Source organism: Phragmites australis, chromosome 15 (genome assembly GCF_958298935.1).
Source record: "Phragmites australis chromosome 15, lpPhrAust1.1, whole genome shotgun sequence".
In the NCBI taxonomy this organism is placed as follows: domain Eukaryota; kingdom Viridiplantae; phylum Streptophyta; class Magnoliopsida; order Poales; family Poaceae; genus Phragmites; species Phragmites australis.
Genome location: NC_084935.1, coordinates 22,782,328 through 22,798,345, shown reverse-complemented (window position 1 = coordinate 22,798,345; position 16,018 = coordinate 22,782,328). Strand labels below are relative to the sequence as shown.

Here is a 16,018-nt window from a genome sequence, read left to right as displayed (position 1 = left end):
AAGTGGAGAATAACATCAAGAGGATCAATGCCAAGATTGATCATCCAATCTTCTTGAAAGACTTGGTTAAAATAATTGATCATATCAAGAAAGAGAAGAAGACCAAGAACAAGAGGGAGACAAGTGGAAGAAGCAAAGTATTCACAAGCATAGGAAGATGGGTGAGTGAAGATGAAGATTCAAGCTCAAGTGATGAAAGCATCACCATCCACTCCTCCAAGAGAAGTTCTTTCTCAAGGTCATCATCACGCAAGTCATCATCGCTCAAGTCATCACACAAGTAGCTTATGGTCAAAGGTATGGAAAAGCGATGTAAGTAATGATAAATCTGATGAGGATTCACCCTCTGAAGAAGAACTTCTTGATTTGATAAATGAGCAACAAAGGACCTTAAAGAAACAAGCTAAAGAATTAAAGAAACTCAATACCCTTAAATGACATCCATGCTACCTTTGTTTCTAATTATAAACAATTATTGAGAAAATTCAATTTGCTAAACAAGGAGTATGAAGAGCTTAAGACTAAATTTAAGTGCATTAAATCTCAAACTAAGGCATCTTTGAAATAATCTACCTCTCTCTTTAATTTTAAATCTAAGGTAGATGCTTTTACTTCTTGTGATGATTTAATTGATTTATCTAGCTCATCCCTTTACAATGAGACATGTATTGAGAATGTTGTTGTAAAATCATCTAATGAACTCATTGCACAAGAGAATGATGAGCTCAAGTAAGAAGTGAAGATGCTCAGGTGAGACTTGGAAAGATTAAAGGGCAAAGGACATGTTCAACCTCCTCAAGATAATCGTGATAGCATGGTGAACAAGCTTGCGGAGGGGTCCACCATGACATGCTTCAAATATCATCGAGAAGGCCATAAGTCCTTCCAATGCAAGAAAGTCAAGAAGAAAACCAACAAGAAGAAGATGATGATGATGAATCTCTCCAACAAGACCTCCAACATCTACACCAAGCTCAACTACAAGACCAAGACCAAGAGCAACCACTACAAGCTCAAGAAGAAGAACAATAACAAAGTGGTTGCACACATGATTGGGAGAAAGGATCGGGGGTGGAACCAATCTATTTGGGTGCCAAGGAAGTAATCACCAATATGAAGGGGCCCTAATCGGTTTGGGTTCTAAAGAAAACTTAAAGTCCACAAGTCAGCTCGAGGATTTGGAGACTTGGCTCACAAGATAAAGTAAAGGTTCAAGCAAAGAAGTCAAGTGTATAAAATTGAGCGCATTGATGAAGATAATGATCATCATATAACCAAATTCTCATCCAAATGTAAACAAGGCAAAAGTACTAGATGTTGAATCCTTTAAATTGATGAATTCACTTGCCTTATCTAGGATTGCATACTCTCAATTCAATTTATTACAATGTCTTGTGTAAGTTTTTTTCACATGGTAGGTTACTTGTGTCTCTCTCTTTCTTATAAGCAACCTACATGGTTTATTAGTTATAGGTTTCTCACATGACACTATTTTTTCAATTAGTATCCTTTATGTGCCATGATCTAATTTATAGGGTATCCTCCTTACTGTTATCAATAACAAGTGCATATATGTCACAAGTATTCAACACTTGTATGCACATATTTTGAGGAGTATATCCTATGGGTTGTGATTTTGGGACTAACATGTGTTTCAAATAATGTCTTTTGTAGTCTCATGGGGTGATCAACAAGTCCCTGAAGGTATGCAATGCTTAAAGACTTTAATTGGTATCTTTATCAAATCTTCTATTCATTTAAGCTACCTCCATGCATAATATGGCTTAAACTTCCATCTTGACATAGTGTCTAGTTGTGCATATGTCTCTCTCTTATCATATGTATGCACACATATGGAGGGAGTTTAAATCATATTATGTGAGTTTCATAAATTGTGATATGTGTGCGTTCATTTCAATTGGTACCATATTCTTGAAATATTATCCCTACAAGTGGTATCTATTCAATTGGTATCATTTCATTGGATTATAATTTATGAAACTCTCTCCATGTGCTCTAACGCTCTTCCTCAAGTTCAATACGCATTTGTAGCCCTTTTTGAGATTGCTGACAAATAGGGAGAAGTTGGAAGACCAAAGCAAGAGGCATGCCTAGTAGAGAACAAGCAAGATGCTAAGGTTGATAAAGGGGGCTCATCTACATTTGGTATCAAAAGGATACAATAGAGAAGCTCTTGCATGGGTTCATCAAGGGAGATAGTGATAATGGAGAAAGGGTGAGTGTCGGTGACACAGGAACTGGGGGTCCCCGAGTCCCAAGGCCAGAACAACAGAGTGCCACATAGCGCCCTCCCTCGAGGGATATCTCCCCGAGGTCCGAAAAGACCAAGTTCCGGGAGAGGGTGCTCGGGGCCATGAACAGTAGTCCCCGAGTACTCGAGTTCCCCGATGACCCGAGAAGACCAAGTGCCAGGAAGAGGGTGCTCAGGGCTGTGAACCGTGGTCCCCGAGCACCCAAGTCCCTCGATGATGAGAAAAGCCAAGTTCCGGGAGAGAGTGCTCGGGGCCATGAACAATGGCCCCCGAGCACTCGGTTCCCCGAGGACCCAAATAGTCAGTTCCGAGAGAGAGTGCTCGGGGTTGTGAACAGTGGCCCCCGAGCACTCAGTTCCCCAAGGACCAAGAAAGGGTATATCCGGGAGAGAGTGCTCAGGGCTGCGAACAGTGGCCCTCGAGCACTCGGTTCCCCGAGGACCTGAGAAGTCCTTCATCCGGCGCGCCTCGGGATAACGTCGCAGAGCTCGAGGCACCCTACCTGCTGCCCTACTGTGTCAAGCTTGCTCTGACCGGGCGAGCACGCCGGGCTGCTCGGTGGCTGCCCGGTGGGCCCTCTCCGTGGCGCCCGTTGAAAAGCGGCATGATAACGAACAAGAACGGATGGGAGCGTGTTTTCAACCCTCCCCGTCACCTCGCGTAGTAGCCCATGATGGCTGTTTTCCATTTATGGCGCCATTTTGTCTGGGCACGCTACCGCCCCAGCGGGTATATAAGCGGGACGGGCTCCCCGGAGAAAGACAATTGAAGACAGAGACATAGGAGATCGAGGCGTCCAGAGGACAAGTCTAGGAGCCTTGACGAACATCGAAGAACAAGGAGCACGAAACTCTAGACTTAGACAAATATTCTTGTAACACAGCAGATCCTCAGGGAGACATTCTCAGAGCATTTATAGCATACACACAGGAGTAGGGTGTTACGCTCAGTGCGGCCCGAACCTGTCTAAAAATCTCCTGAGCATTTACCTCCACCTGCATCTCATTTACTCCCATTTATTTCACCTACGAAATGGATTCAGAATCATCCCCCCGGCCGAATCTCAAAGGGGGTCCCTCCGGATCCTCACTTGAGGAGTTCACCCTCCGACAGTGAGCCACAACAAAAGGGGGACTAAGTGGTAAGAACATGCATCCAAACAATCTTGTAAGGCTTTGTGCTCTTTACAATTGTAATTATTTATTATTTATCACTTGCTTTGGTTGTATTGTTATCAATCACCAAAAAGAGAGAGATTATAGCGAAAATAGCCCTATTAGATCATGATTGTGATTTTGGTGATTAATGAGAACATAGTCAATGGGACTAACATGTTTGTCAAGAATATATGTTAATAGGTCTCATGGATGCAATATATCAAGAAGCCACTATAGCCGGGACAAAGTTTGATTGAATTAGAAAAGTCCTTAGGACAATGACCTCACCGGATAGTCCGGTGATAACACAAGAATACACACCAGAGCATTTTCCAGACAGATGGAAAAATGAGATTATACTCACCGGAAGGTCCGGTGCTTAGAAGCAGTGTACACCAGATTATCTTCCTCAGAAGAAGAAAATGAAGACCTCACTGAATAGTCAGGTGTTCATGGAAAAAGCACACTGGAGCATTTTGTTGCAGAGAGGCTTTGCAACCAAGGAAGATCAAAGATCAACTCACCGGATAGTCCGGTGATGAAAATGTGCACACCGGAGGCATCACCGGAGCATTTAATAGAGTGTGTAAAAAATTCAAAGAAGATGAAGTTCTACACACAGGAAGGTCCGGTGATCAGAAGATCAAAGCACCGAACAATTGAACAGTGAAGAAGATGGCTCGATCAGGCTAAGGTATACACACCGAATAGCTCGATGATGGAGATGGAGTATACACCGGACAATCCGGTGATTAGAAGAAGTGTAAGTGGAGTTTCAACGGCTAGTTTCCTCAGATGTACACATCCGATGGTCCGGTGCTTGTACTACTGTTGTCACCAGAGCATCCAGTATCTACAGTAAAGTTGAGCTGTTGGGATAACGGCTAGTCCGTGGGGTTGAGACTATATATACCCCTCCACTCATTTATTTGAAGGTGCTAGAATCCAGAGAAGCCCTTATACACTTGAGAAAATCCAAGCCATCAAAGTGCTTAAAGTGTTCATCCAAGGCGATTAAGCACGCCATTAGAGAGTGATTAGTGTTTATGGGCATAGAGAGAAGTGTTGCTAGGTGCTTCAACCTAGAGAGTGGATCAAGGAGTGATCCAACCGTGTATCGAGAGGTACGCTGGCGCCTTAGAGTCATGGTGACTCACCGGTATCTTGTTGACCCTCTGACTTAGTGTGGAGTGGCGGCAAGAAGTTTATGCGAGCACGTGGAGGCCCTTGTCTTTATGACTAAAGCTCCGAAGTGAAGATGGCGCACAAGTGATCTGAAGAGAGGTTAGTGGTGAGACCTCACCTTGGTGGCTTGTTGGCTCATCGTGCTTGAGGCTTTGTCTTGGTGACTTGGTAGCTCAAGAGCCGTGATCGAAAGAGACTTGGCGATCGGGAGTATATCCTTTGTGAAGCTCTAATGTGGACTAGGGGTGGCTTGTGTGCCACCGATACCACAGGATAAAAATCTCTTGTGCCGAGTTTGTCTCTCTACCTCATTTACGTTTCCGTATTTACATACTTGCACTTTACCTTGCTAGAGTAGGTTGCAATCCTTTTGAGCAGTAGAGTAGACACACTAGATAAAACTAGAGCACATTTTAGTAGAAATTGATATAGGTTTATTTTATGAAGTTTTTTGGAGCCATTAGTTTTTAAGTGTCCTAATTCACTCCCCCCTCCTCTTAGGACGTCACCGTTCCTCACACACCTTTCGTTGACCTGGGGCATAGCCATGTTCTATCTGGCGAGCTATGCTTTGATCACCCCAAATAGCTATAACACACTTTGGGTCGGGCATCTTCATACAAAGGTACCCATGATGCACCACTCCGTCAAACTTGGACAACACTCCTCGCCCGAAAATGGCATTTTACTGGTAAGGAACATCAACCACATCAAATAGGATATCATTTGTCCGAATTCCTCTCCCTTCATCAAAGGACACTGAGGGTGAGATCCTTCCAAGGGAATGGGCATCCTGTTGAAACCTTGCGATGGGGTTACAACCGGCCACAGGCGACGTATGGGAATCCCCATCAGGTCGAATGCCTCAACAAACAAGAGATCAGCTGAACTTCCTCCATCGATCAGTACCCGGCGTATCTCCAATCCAGAGACATCAGCGGAAATAATGAAGTCGTCCGTATGAGGATAGTCATGAACTCAGAGATCATCCTAAGAGAAGGTGGTTGGCTGGTGTGACCACCAGAGAGCTGGTTCCCACATGATTAACTTTGCTTACATACTCCCTCTGCTGCCTCTTAGACTCAAAGTCATAACTTGCGCCCTTGGAGATGGCCATTATCATGCTCCGTGCCCCCTCCACATTTTGGACACACCTCACTCAAGTTGGAGGGGCTTCAATAGCCATTCTCGGCGGGGGCAGTGGCAATTCAGGTGTCTATGACTGATGCGAGGGAGGGGCTCCGGTCCACAATGTAGGGTAGTAGGGTGGGTGAGTGTACACAGGGCTTGGCCCAACGTTGGGCCCACCTCGTATCTCCACATGATGCATTATCCATGGAACATGCGAAGACCTCGAGCCCGAAGGTCCAAGCGACTGCCAGTTTAGCCCTTCCTTCAGGGCCACTACATGAGGACACAGCTTGGTTGTGTGACCCATGTCTTCACCTTGTACCATGTAGTACAGCAGCTAGGGCCTCCCGGATTTGCGGCCTTGACCCCTCGTCGAGCCTCCACCTCTCTACCTGCTCTTATCTGAGCTCTCCTCGATGTTGTACACCCATCTCTTATGGCCCCTTAGCTGGTGAAAATGATGATGGCTGGTTTTATGCCTGTCCGAAGATCTTTGAGATTTCCTTAGACGTTCTTCCTTCTCCCTTCCTTGAGGTGTTTTTCCTTCGCTTGCCCTACTGCTCTTGGCCTCAGAGGTTGGCCTATCTACATGTCTCTGAAGCTCATCGTCATTGGTCCTCGAGTATTCTTCCATCTTGGTGAACAATTCATCCACGTCCCTGACCAATTTACGTGCCAAGCGCAAGGCCAAGGCCTCGGATGAAGGCCTTGACTTGCAGCATCTATCATCGTGTCATCATTGAGATCCTTCGCTTGGCACTTCACTCTAACGAAGTGTTGGGTGAATTCCTTCAAGCTCTCACCCTCCCGCTGTTTGACTGCAAACAGATCTCCTACAGTGACCAGAGTCACATGATTGCCCTACAAGTGTGAGAAAAGCGCTTCCCGAAGCTGCTCCCAGGAGAATATCATTCTTGCTGGAAGAGAGGTGTACCATGAGAGCACGATTCCCTTGATAGCTAGGATGAAAGCCTTATCCATGGTGGCTTCTTCTCCCCCTGCGGACTCCATCCTGGCTTCAAAGCCTCACAAATTCCTTCGGGTCGGTCTCACTGTTGTATAGGTGCAGTCAAGGCATTTTAAACCCCAGAGGACACGATCGCATCTGCAGACTCATAGCCAACGGAGAGGCTTGATCTACTGCCCATAATCGATGGGGTTCCTCCGACCCTCACTGATGAAGTAGCTTCTAGTCTCTGTTGCCGCTGAGACCTCCCGGTGGCCCTTGCTGAGTTGAAAGGGACTGACGGAGGGACCTAAGTTCCATGTAGCTCTTGTATTTATTTGTTAGCTTTCTCTACCTGGCTCCTATACTGCGTGTCATTACCATCGTGATCCTCTGCTCCATGGTCCCCTGGGACGTGTGTGGGAACCCTATGATGCTCTAAGGCATCCGGCATGGTTGTCCGACCTTCGTAGACGTCCAAAGCGACTGCCCCGAACCCCCTATTTTGCCCAGGACAACCATGCCTACTCTGGGTATTCCGACCCTGGGGGCCTCGAAAGAAGCCTCGACCCCCTCGGTCACCACTACTCCTTGCTACGAAGGGATCTCTGAGCCCCCTCGATGTCCGCGGACGCTTATGTCTTTTCTTTCCTAGTCGTCAGTGGCATTAGACCAACATGTGGTCGTGGGTTCGATCCCTACGAACATCGTCAAATGTTGTGATCGTAATTGTAACACAGTGAATAGTGTCATAACTATTAGTGTAATAATTGCTTATTTCTTATTATTACTTTAGGTGAGTGAGAGTATTTATAGTCATATCTCAACTACTCTTGTCATCATTATATTTCTACACTTTATCCATATGAATTTTCCTTCTAACACTAGATAATATCCTGGAATATCACAAGGGTATTCCGGTTGTTGTCTACCTACATTACCCTAAGCAACCAAATCCCGACACGTATCCTGGGGACCTGCATTGGATCCTCCGTCAAGGCTCCTAGCGATCTCCCTTAAGCCATTTTCTCATCGGGTTATAACCAACTTGCGGGCTCATTTTTAGATGAGCCTTTGCTCTTTCACCGACGGTCCTCGCGCCGCCTTCTTTTGGTCTTAGGGCTTCGCTACATTCTTCGTCCTTCGGGCTTTGTCACACCTATTCGACCTTCGGGCTTTACCTTCGGACTTCGTCGTGCCCTTTCGACCGTCAAGTTTCACCTCCGAGTCTCGTTCCTTAGGTTTCACTAGGTCTTCTAGAGCCTAACTCCTGCATAGCATGGAGGAAATTATCCCCACCTTGATATTAGTCTCGCTGTTTTAGCTTTTAGGATTTAACCATTATAACCAAAGTTAACAAGCGGCGACCTACACGGTACCCTTATTCCCCAACAATCCTCTTTGTACACCACCAAATGTCATTTTCTTGTACAGAAGCAAATCGATCTTCCATCTTACCGAAGTATCGGATCCTTGCTTCAAATCAGCTCAGCACGGGACAGATGCTGGGGAAGCTGCCCATCAGAAGCCTCGCTTGTGAACAAGAACGCACGGACTTGTTCAAATCCTCCTAATTACTCCTCTAATCCAGTCCACAAATGATTGGATAAAGTTTCACCATCTGTAGTCAGAGACTGACGGATTCTGGACTCTTGTGCGGCAAACTCCAGTTGGTTCTACTGAGGTAGGTCCTAGGTGTTCTTCAATCTTGAACTGCTTACCTGGCCAAAACAAAAAAAACAAAAACAAAAAAACTGAAAGTGAAAGGTGCTGTGGAAGGAAGGCAAGATGGGGAAAGCAAGCAAGAAAGAAAGAGAGACTCTTCAAGTCCTAATGTCTATTTAATTGTGTGCTGATTAAAGAATTTCATGGTGGATTTGCTGTGCCCTAAGTGGCAGATTTGGATTGGATCTTGGGGCAAAAGCGAAGCAAAGGTCAAATACTCTCATCGTCTATGTCTATATCCTGATCCTGTTGAAGAGTCCAGCTTTGTTGGCCGGCAAACAGGAGGTGAAAGAGGGGAACGAAGGGTTAGGTGGCAAAGGAGGTAGTAGAGAAGTGAAATCAGTCCTCATCTCTTGCCAAATTCAATCTTGTTGGAGCCATCTTTACCCTTATTGGTGGTGCACAAGATCCTGATTCCCTGCCATGGTTGACTGAAATTGAAGGTCTGGAGCTAGTCGGAGGCTGCTTCGGTTCTTGCATTCCGAAGGCACCGGCAAGATAAGAGGTGAATTATCTTCCTACCTCTTGTCAATTCTTGGGAATTCATGCGATCTTGTTTGCTCAGCCATGGCTGGTTGGTGGTTGCGAGTTGTAGGGAAGGTGTTTGTGGAATTGTCTCCTTGAAGGCAGCTGAGGAAACGGAGCAAGGATGACGATGCCGTGGGGGGTCGCGGCCAGCATCGTGGACATGGTGTGGGCGGTGCTCGCCGGCTGGGTGTCCACGTGCCTCGTGATCGCCAACGAGGTCGCCCGCGCTATGCGCAGCGGCGAGATCGGCCCGTTTGTCGTCGGCTGAGTTCTCCGGCGTAGTTAAGTCATTCGTTCCTGCAGGTTGGTGATCAGCTCAGGTCCATTCTCCTCTCTGGTTACCTGCTCAAAATGTGCTTCTGATTAGCTCAACTCTGAAAAATGGGAAATTAGCTTATATCTCACAAGTCACAATGCTTCCCTTCAGAAAAAGATTGTGGTGCCATCATTCTAGTCCAGTTTTCTTGCGCAAGTTTGATCTATGAAGCAATGCAGCATACATTTTGTTGACAGCTCTTCTATTGCTTATCCTCAATATTTTGTGATTTGGATTATCATATACAGTAATAAAAAGAGGTAGCAAAAACTCATGTGCGGAGTGTAGGCTATAGCATTTTTATCTAGGTTCAGGTGAACTCTAGTAAAGATGTAATGATTTTCCTTTGCAAAAAGAAAATAAATAAGGAAAATCGAAGCCGCGATTAGGAATGGCAAATTATCGTACTGGAATGGGACCTATTTGAAGTGTCATTTCTAACAAGACTTCAGAGGATAGTTTAATCAGGATCAGCTTGTGGTGCATCAGGGAAAAAGTGCTCCTGTTTGAAGAATCCTATATTCAGACTTCAGGGTATTGTCAGTCAATCTTGTTTGGGAATTAACATTTGATTTTCATTAGCGACAGGTGTCTAAATTATTCATAGGAGATAGTGATAGTAAGTTACTAAGCTTCCATGGCTAAAGAATAGCAGATTTTTTGGCCAATGACTGCTTTCACTTATATTCATGTTTTTATTGTTTCCACTGTAAGGAATGAGAAAGTGTCACCCCACCTCTGGATCCGTATTGTGTTCAATTTTCAATATTTCTGCTGAAGCATTTTCGTTATATGTTTTACTGCACAGTTGTACTTTTGATTATTATTTTTTATTGTCCTGCTCATTCCGGTTGGTTGTATGAAAAATGTCTTCAGATTGTAGCTTGAGCATTCTTTAGCTGCCAATTTCATTCGCTATGCTGTTTCCTTGACAATGATGTCGACATGAGCACATTATTCATTCACAATGCATTTTGCTTGACAATAATATTGACATGAGCACATTATGTTTATCTTTCCCCTCGTTGCTTATTATGTTTTTACAACCTTATGTAATTATTTATCCTTTGTTGCAGATAGTTTTTTCCATTCCGGTACATTTGATACACACTGCATTTACTGTACAGAGACCATAGATTGCTTGGCTTCAGCCTTCAGAACAGAAGTGACAGAATCTAGAGGATCATTTACTTTTGTTTCTAGAATTTTTGTGTTCTGTGGTAAATGTTGTAAAGCGTTGGCACAACCACATACGAACATCCATGTTATGTACTCTCCCCCTCTTCAGTGGAATGGATCAAGAGTTAGATCTCTAATAATGCAGAATTGAACTTGGCATATTTTGTTTCGTGCCGACTCAAGTGGTCTGAGAAATCTCCAGGTCTCTACCGATTTGTGCATCTCTTTCTAAAGGCAACTATGCTGGTTCCAATTCTCCAAACACGCCAATGCATTGAAGTATTTTACGCCCTACACTCGTACTGCCATGAAATGTTTCTGGATTACTGGATATATGACACTACATATAAAGCCTACCTGGATCCTGAAGCATAATTCAGATAGGAAAATGACGAGGTTTTCTGAAGCCGAAGTAACTGATCATGTTAATGACCACTATGAATTCGATGGTAATGATAAATCAATCCAATGGAGTACATGATCCATGCGACCAATTTTTGGTCCATTTTGGGATGAACTACAAGGTCTCAAAAGGTGGTGTTTGATCTCAAATATTGATTTCACCATGGTCGACTTAATTGTTATGTTCACAGTAACATGACAAGTTACTAAGCTGCCAACGACCGTAGCAAACGTGCACTAATCTGTTTATGCCTCTTCATGGTCAACTCATTCTTGAACAGGTTTACTCATCTACCAACCGCACTTTCTAAGAGCAGCTCATCCGATCAGTAGATGTTGAACATGTTACCATAAAAAACATAACGCTTCTTTCAGATGTTAATCACGTTATAAGCAAAGTGATAAAGAATGACTTTGCAAGAATACTAATGTGCATGATAAGAACCATAGTTCATAGTCCATTCTGCACAACGTCGAGTTTTACGTACAATACAAGTTTCAAGTTACAGCAACAATCAGCTGCCTCTTTCAGGGCAAAACCGTTTCTTGTGTACAGTGTTCTGTTCAGCAAACAGATCAATCCCTTCTTTTGTTTTTGTGATGGTGGTGATGGCGATGCTTGGATTTCTTCTTGTCCTTTTTCTTTTCTTTATCTCTCTTATCTTTTTTCTCTGATTTCATTTTCTTTTCTTTTTTGTTCTGTGGTTCAGAGCTGGATGGCCTTCCATCCAACGTTTCCCTACGCCAATAATCATCAGGAGACTTGGATCTCAAAAAAGAAGGCTTCTCCGGGCCTTGCACTCGACGTTCCCATTTTTCTTCCACACGTATATCAAGATTAGGTCCATTGTCTTGACGGCGGGATGAAGAATCAAGGTATGGACCAGGCTCGTCCATCCTAGAACCAATGGCCCCACGTCCTCGCTTCACTCTAACAAAATAGCAACAAATAACACTTGTTACCAACAATTGCAGATAGGTAACACAAGCAAATGTTCACAGCATGCACGATTTTAAATAGAACACATAATAGGATACCAGTACTATTAAGAGGTAGACAGATTGCATGAGTTTCTAATTTTCTATAAAAGATCATGAGTGTTACAAAATAATATTTAGTTGTATGTCAGGTATTCCACCAAGAAAATAATGGACATTCTAACTGACCTTGAATGAAGAAATCTTTCAATTTCATCATCCCCTAGACCACCTTCCTGGTCTTCTTGTTCAATTATTGGGCTGGAGCTCTGGTTCCTCAAGTCACTTTTGCGCTTCTCGCCTCTAGAGTCACCACGATCTTTACTTCTGTCTTTCATCTTAGACTCCAACTCCAATTCCTTTTCCCTGGCACGCCACATTTCATTTACCTCCACAACACGGTTTGCTGCAGGCAAACAATGTATTTCAATTCAGCATAATACACGAGAGCTAACTGACTCATTTTCATTACGAAAATGAGCAACATAAGGCTGATATACTTTTTTATGAGAATATGAGGTCAATATACTCATGAAGTAGACATTTAGGTTTATAAAGTTAACCCCTTCAAGACATGAAGCAAGGGCCATATTTGAGTTTTTTCATGAATACATGATTGCAACTGTTTTTCTAATTTGATTAGTTTTTACAGGACCATCCTTCATGAACCTAGAAAATATTGATAACGGGTGATAATGATTCAATAAACTCAAAATAGAGCTGCATCAATCCAGTAACTAACACCAGGGCAATCAAAAGGAGTGCAATGCTAACCTTGCTGAACTCCACGAACTGTGGCTGTGAGGAATCGTGAGTTCGGACGATGCCTTACATTAGGCTTCCGCAGATATGCGTGAACGCCTTCCCTCTCAGCCTCTAACTGTAATCTCCGTGCCTCTTCAAGTAGTAAAGAAGCAAGACGATTCTCTGTCTCCAGATCCATTGTCTAGCTCAAGTTCAACAGCTGCAGAGTTCAGAAATGATATCTTTAGTAATTAGAAAAATAGGATAACATCACATGCGCTAAACAAATATGGGTAATGTGGATTGGCCAATAAAAGAATCTATTACTATGGTGGAATGTCCAATAATTTTGAAAACCATGCAAAACTTTTCCGTCTCATTCGCAGCCATTATCTAGCTTTCATCAAACTAAAGTGTAGGATTGAAACAGACTCATTCAAACTATGCTGTCAGGTCATCCAGGCAAGTGAAGAGGCACCAGGGTGATGTGGCAAGGTTGACGCATGGATCTGGACGATGCAAGGCAACAGTGATTGCAAAGGAATGGTACAGGATGATGCCTGATGTGAACTATGTTGGTCACACACTCATGTAAACACCACAAATATGGCTTTCCTTATGATCCAAACAGACATGGGTTCCATTAAATCTCACCAAAAATTTCTCAAAACATGAACCAAACAAGGCCTTGCACATCAATGAACAGTTACAATCATGGAATTTAGGAGCTGTCATATGTGCTACACATCTCAACCAAAAAAATTATATTATATCATTAACAACGAAAAAGGCTTCTCTGATCATCAATGAGTGAAGAATGACTAAAGTACCAAATGTAACTGAATATTTCTTAAGAAAAATGAGAAACCTAAGGGGAAGCGGGATGGGATTGATAGTGTCATAAAGGACACAAATGCAGTTGGTTTGAACATAAGCACTGCAAGTTTACTTCTATAAGGCTGCTCTCATGAATTTCAGCCCCTAGGACATAAACTGCACTGACATTTCTATCCTTTTTACAGTACACGAACAAGAATGATGATACTAATCTAACTGTCAAAATAATGCTCATAGAGATATCCTCGGGACTAAATTACATATTACAACTGAAGAACTACTAACATGTCTAATTGATTAGGATGTATCAAGCTAGCAGGATTAATGTACAGTGAGCAAGTCTTGTCAGATCACCCCATGATGCAAAAACAATGTGCTTACCACAAGCAAAGAAAAGAACAAACAGGTAAATTCATTTTCTCTAACTCCTCCCAAAAATACTATCTTCTTTACCACCAGGAGCAGACTTAACGTGGAGTTAGGAGGTTCAATTGAAACCCCCAAAATTTATGGGAAATAACTGACATTGGTGGTGCTAGTTTAGGATGAAAGAAAAACTTGATCAGACCATGAGTGGGTGTATGAATGTCTTAGATAAGCACATCACTACGATACAAACAAGCCTGCAAGGCTGCAACTAACCTTTCATCACCACACTGCCATAATCTCATGCACTCAACCTACTGTCAGATAGACACGCTCCAACTTAAATTCAAATACTCAGCTTTCTAAGCTGTCAAATGCAATATAACCACCCACGTGTTTCTTCAGATTTAAAAGTGATATTTTGATTCAATTCATCTCAGTTCCAGAAGTACAACCACTGGAACCAACCCTTGCAACTAGGCCAATGGACGTAGAGAACGAATATGGATAATTGCGTAGACTTCATTCAAGATAAACAAGACCCCTTGAAGAATTATAGAATTATTTGGCACACATTTTGAATAAAGCTTGAATTGGTGCTTTCAGCATTTTTACGAACTAGTTCAAGAACGATGACGAAAATGTCATGATAATTGCGTGTGCTCAGAGCTCGCCTAATTGATGTACCAAGCTAGTAACACCTGTGCCCATGGAGCAAGGCCATTGGATAACTCCGCACCATAGAATAAGCAAACTATTTGCCTTCCCTTATCTCCTCCCAATCATGGGCGGACTTAACGTGGCGGCGTGGGGATCCAGTTGAACCCACAGATTCTTTGCAAAATAATCAACTTTAATAACCCCTCCACACAGCAAACGAGTCCGCGACAAGATGTGCGGATCGGAGCAGGAAACTTTGGATTTGATTGCTCGAAGCAGAGAAGATCCCGCGGAACAGGACGAGCAATCGGACCAAGCAAGCAAGCTAGGTTAGGGTTCCTTACCGAGTGACGGAAGAAATCGATCCAGTCCCGGACGGATCTATACCCCGCGCCGGTCTAGCAGAGGGGCGGAGGAGGAGGACGACGACGACCGCAAGAGGAGGTGGTCGGCGGCGCGCTCCGGCGAAGGCAGGCACCGATCATGGAGGCGCGCGTGGTCAACATAGAGGGTTCGATGAGGCCAACGGGGCGGGGAGACGGGGGCAGTAGGGAAGGAAGGGGGTGCTAGTGGTCGGCGACACGCCGCGGCGCCGCTGTCGGGTAGGGGAAGAAAGGGGAGGAGAAGGAGATTTTCTTTTTTCCGGAGACTTCGATTCGATTAGGCACTGGGGCAAGCAGTGAAGAAAATTATCCGATCAAAGGAAAGAGGATGATACGTGATATATAAAAGATTTTTTTTTAAGATCGAATTTTATAAAATTTTCTTTCGCAAGCAATGTCAGCTCGGCTCGACTGGACATGGACTTTCAATACCTCTGCAGAGGATACCTCTTCAGTTCTACTGGGTGTATAGTAAGAGGGAAATCACTGGATGAATGATGAGTATCACGATAGCCACTTAGAAAAATATTCTTCTATGAGTTTATTTATTAAAAACTGCTAGTTATAATTATCTGTGAGTTTTATCTCTACTAACATGATAGATTCTTGTTGGTTAAAATAAATATATTTTTTGTTAGCACGTATCAAATGATATTATCTTCTAAACTGTTTATCTAATTTACGGTCTTATTGTACCATTGTATTCATTATAATTAAATAAATAAAATAAGATCTTGTATAATTATATTTTGATAAAAAAAACTAAATATATGACAACGGGTCTTACAAATTTTTAGTTAACTTCATCTAAGTTGTATCCGTCTAACTAAAATAAGAAATTAGATTATCTTATCCATATGGCCAAATAAGAAATTAAATCGTTCTATCCAACAAAACATAAATAGTCATATCTCATCCAATATTATTCTGCAAACCAAATGCACTAGAAAATAGGCCTAGCGTGATTAACTAATTTACTTTCTTTTCTTTAATAATTATTCTATTCGATCACAAATACATATCGTTTTAATAAGACATAATCAGTAATGCATAGCTTTAACTACTATCTTTTATTCAAATATATTTATTAAATCTATTGAATTTGTGATATCATAAAATCATTTTTCAAAACTAATTTGTATATATGATTTTAAAATTTTTAAACTAAATATTTTGAAAGCTATCATTAGTCCACGTTTGACCCAACC

The 16,018-nt window shown here is 42.8% G+C and overlaps 2 protein-coding genes across 6 annotated transcripts; one reads left to right on the top strand and one right to left on the bottom strand.

The window, feature by feature from the left end:
* Nucleotides 1-8,102: 8,102 nt before the first annotated feature.
* Nucleotides 8,103-10,601, top strand: LOC133892459 (uncharacterized). Of its 5 annotated transcripts, XM_062333251.1 has the most exons (4): nt 8,118-8,739; nt 8,861-8,922; nt 9,013-9,248; nt 10,338-10,601. In XM_062333251.1, the coding sequence occupies exon 3, from the start codon at nt 9,067-9,069 to the stop codon at nt 9,211-9,213; it is 147 nt and encodes a 48-aa protein (XP_062189235.1). In that variant the 5' UTR covers nt 8,118-8,739; nt 8,861-8,922; nt 9,013-9,066; the 3' UTR covers nt 9,214-9,248; nt 10,338-10,601. The 5 variants fall into 5 exon arrangements, 4 of the variants coding, with proteins under 4 accessions (XP_062189236.1, XP_062189237.1, XP_062189235.1 ...); XR_009904379.1 differs by having other exon boundaries at nt 8,103-8,922; nt 9,013-9,265; XM_062333252.1 differs by having other exon boundaries at nt 8,104-8,922; nt 10,342-10,601.
* Nucleotides 10,602-11,194: 593 nt separating this feature from the next.
* Nucleotides 11,195-15,132, bottom strand: LOC133892458 (protein PXR1-like). The gene is made up of 4 exons (XM_062333249.1): nt 14,772-15,132; nt 12,595-12,784; nt 12,010-12,226; nt 11,195-11,773 (listed from the first exon to the last, which is right to left on the bottom strand). Exons 2-4 carry the CDS (start codon nt 12,761-12,763, stop codon nt 11,419-11,421), a joined length of 741 nt encoding a protein of 246 aa, XP_062189233.1. The 5' UTR covers nt 12,764-12,784; nt 14,772-15,132; the 3' UTR covers nt 11,195-11,418.
* Nucleotides 15,133-16,018: the final 886 nt, after the last annotated feature.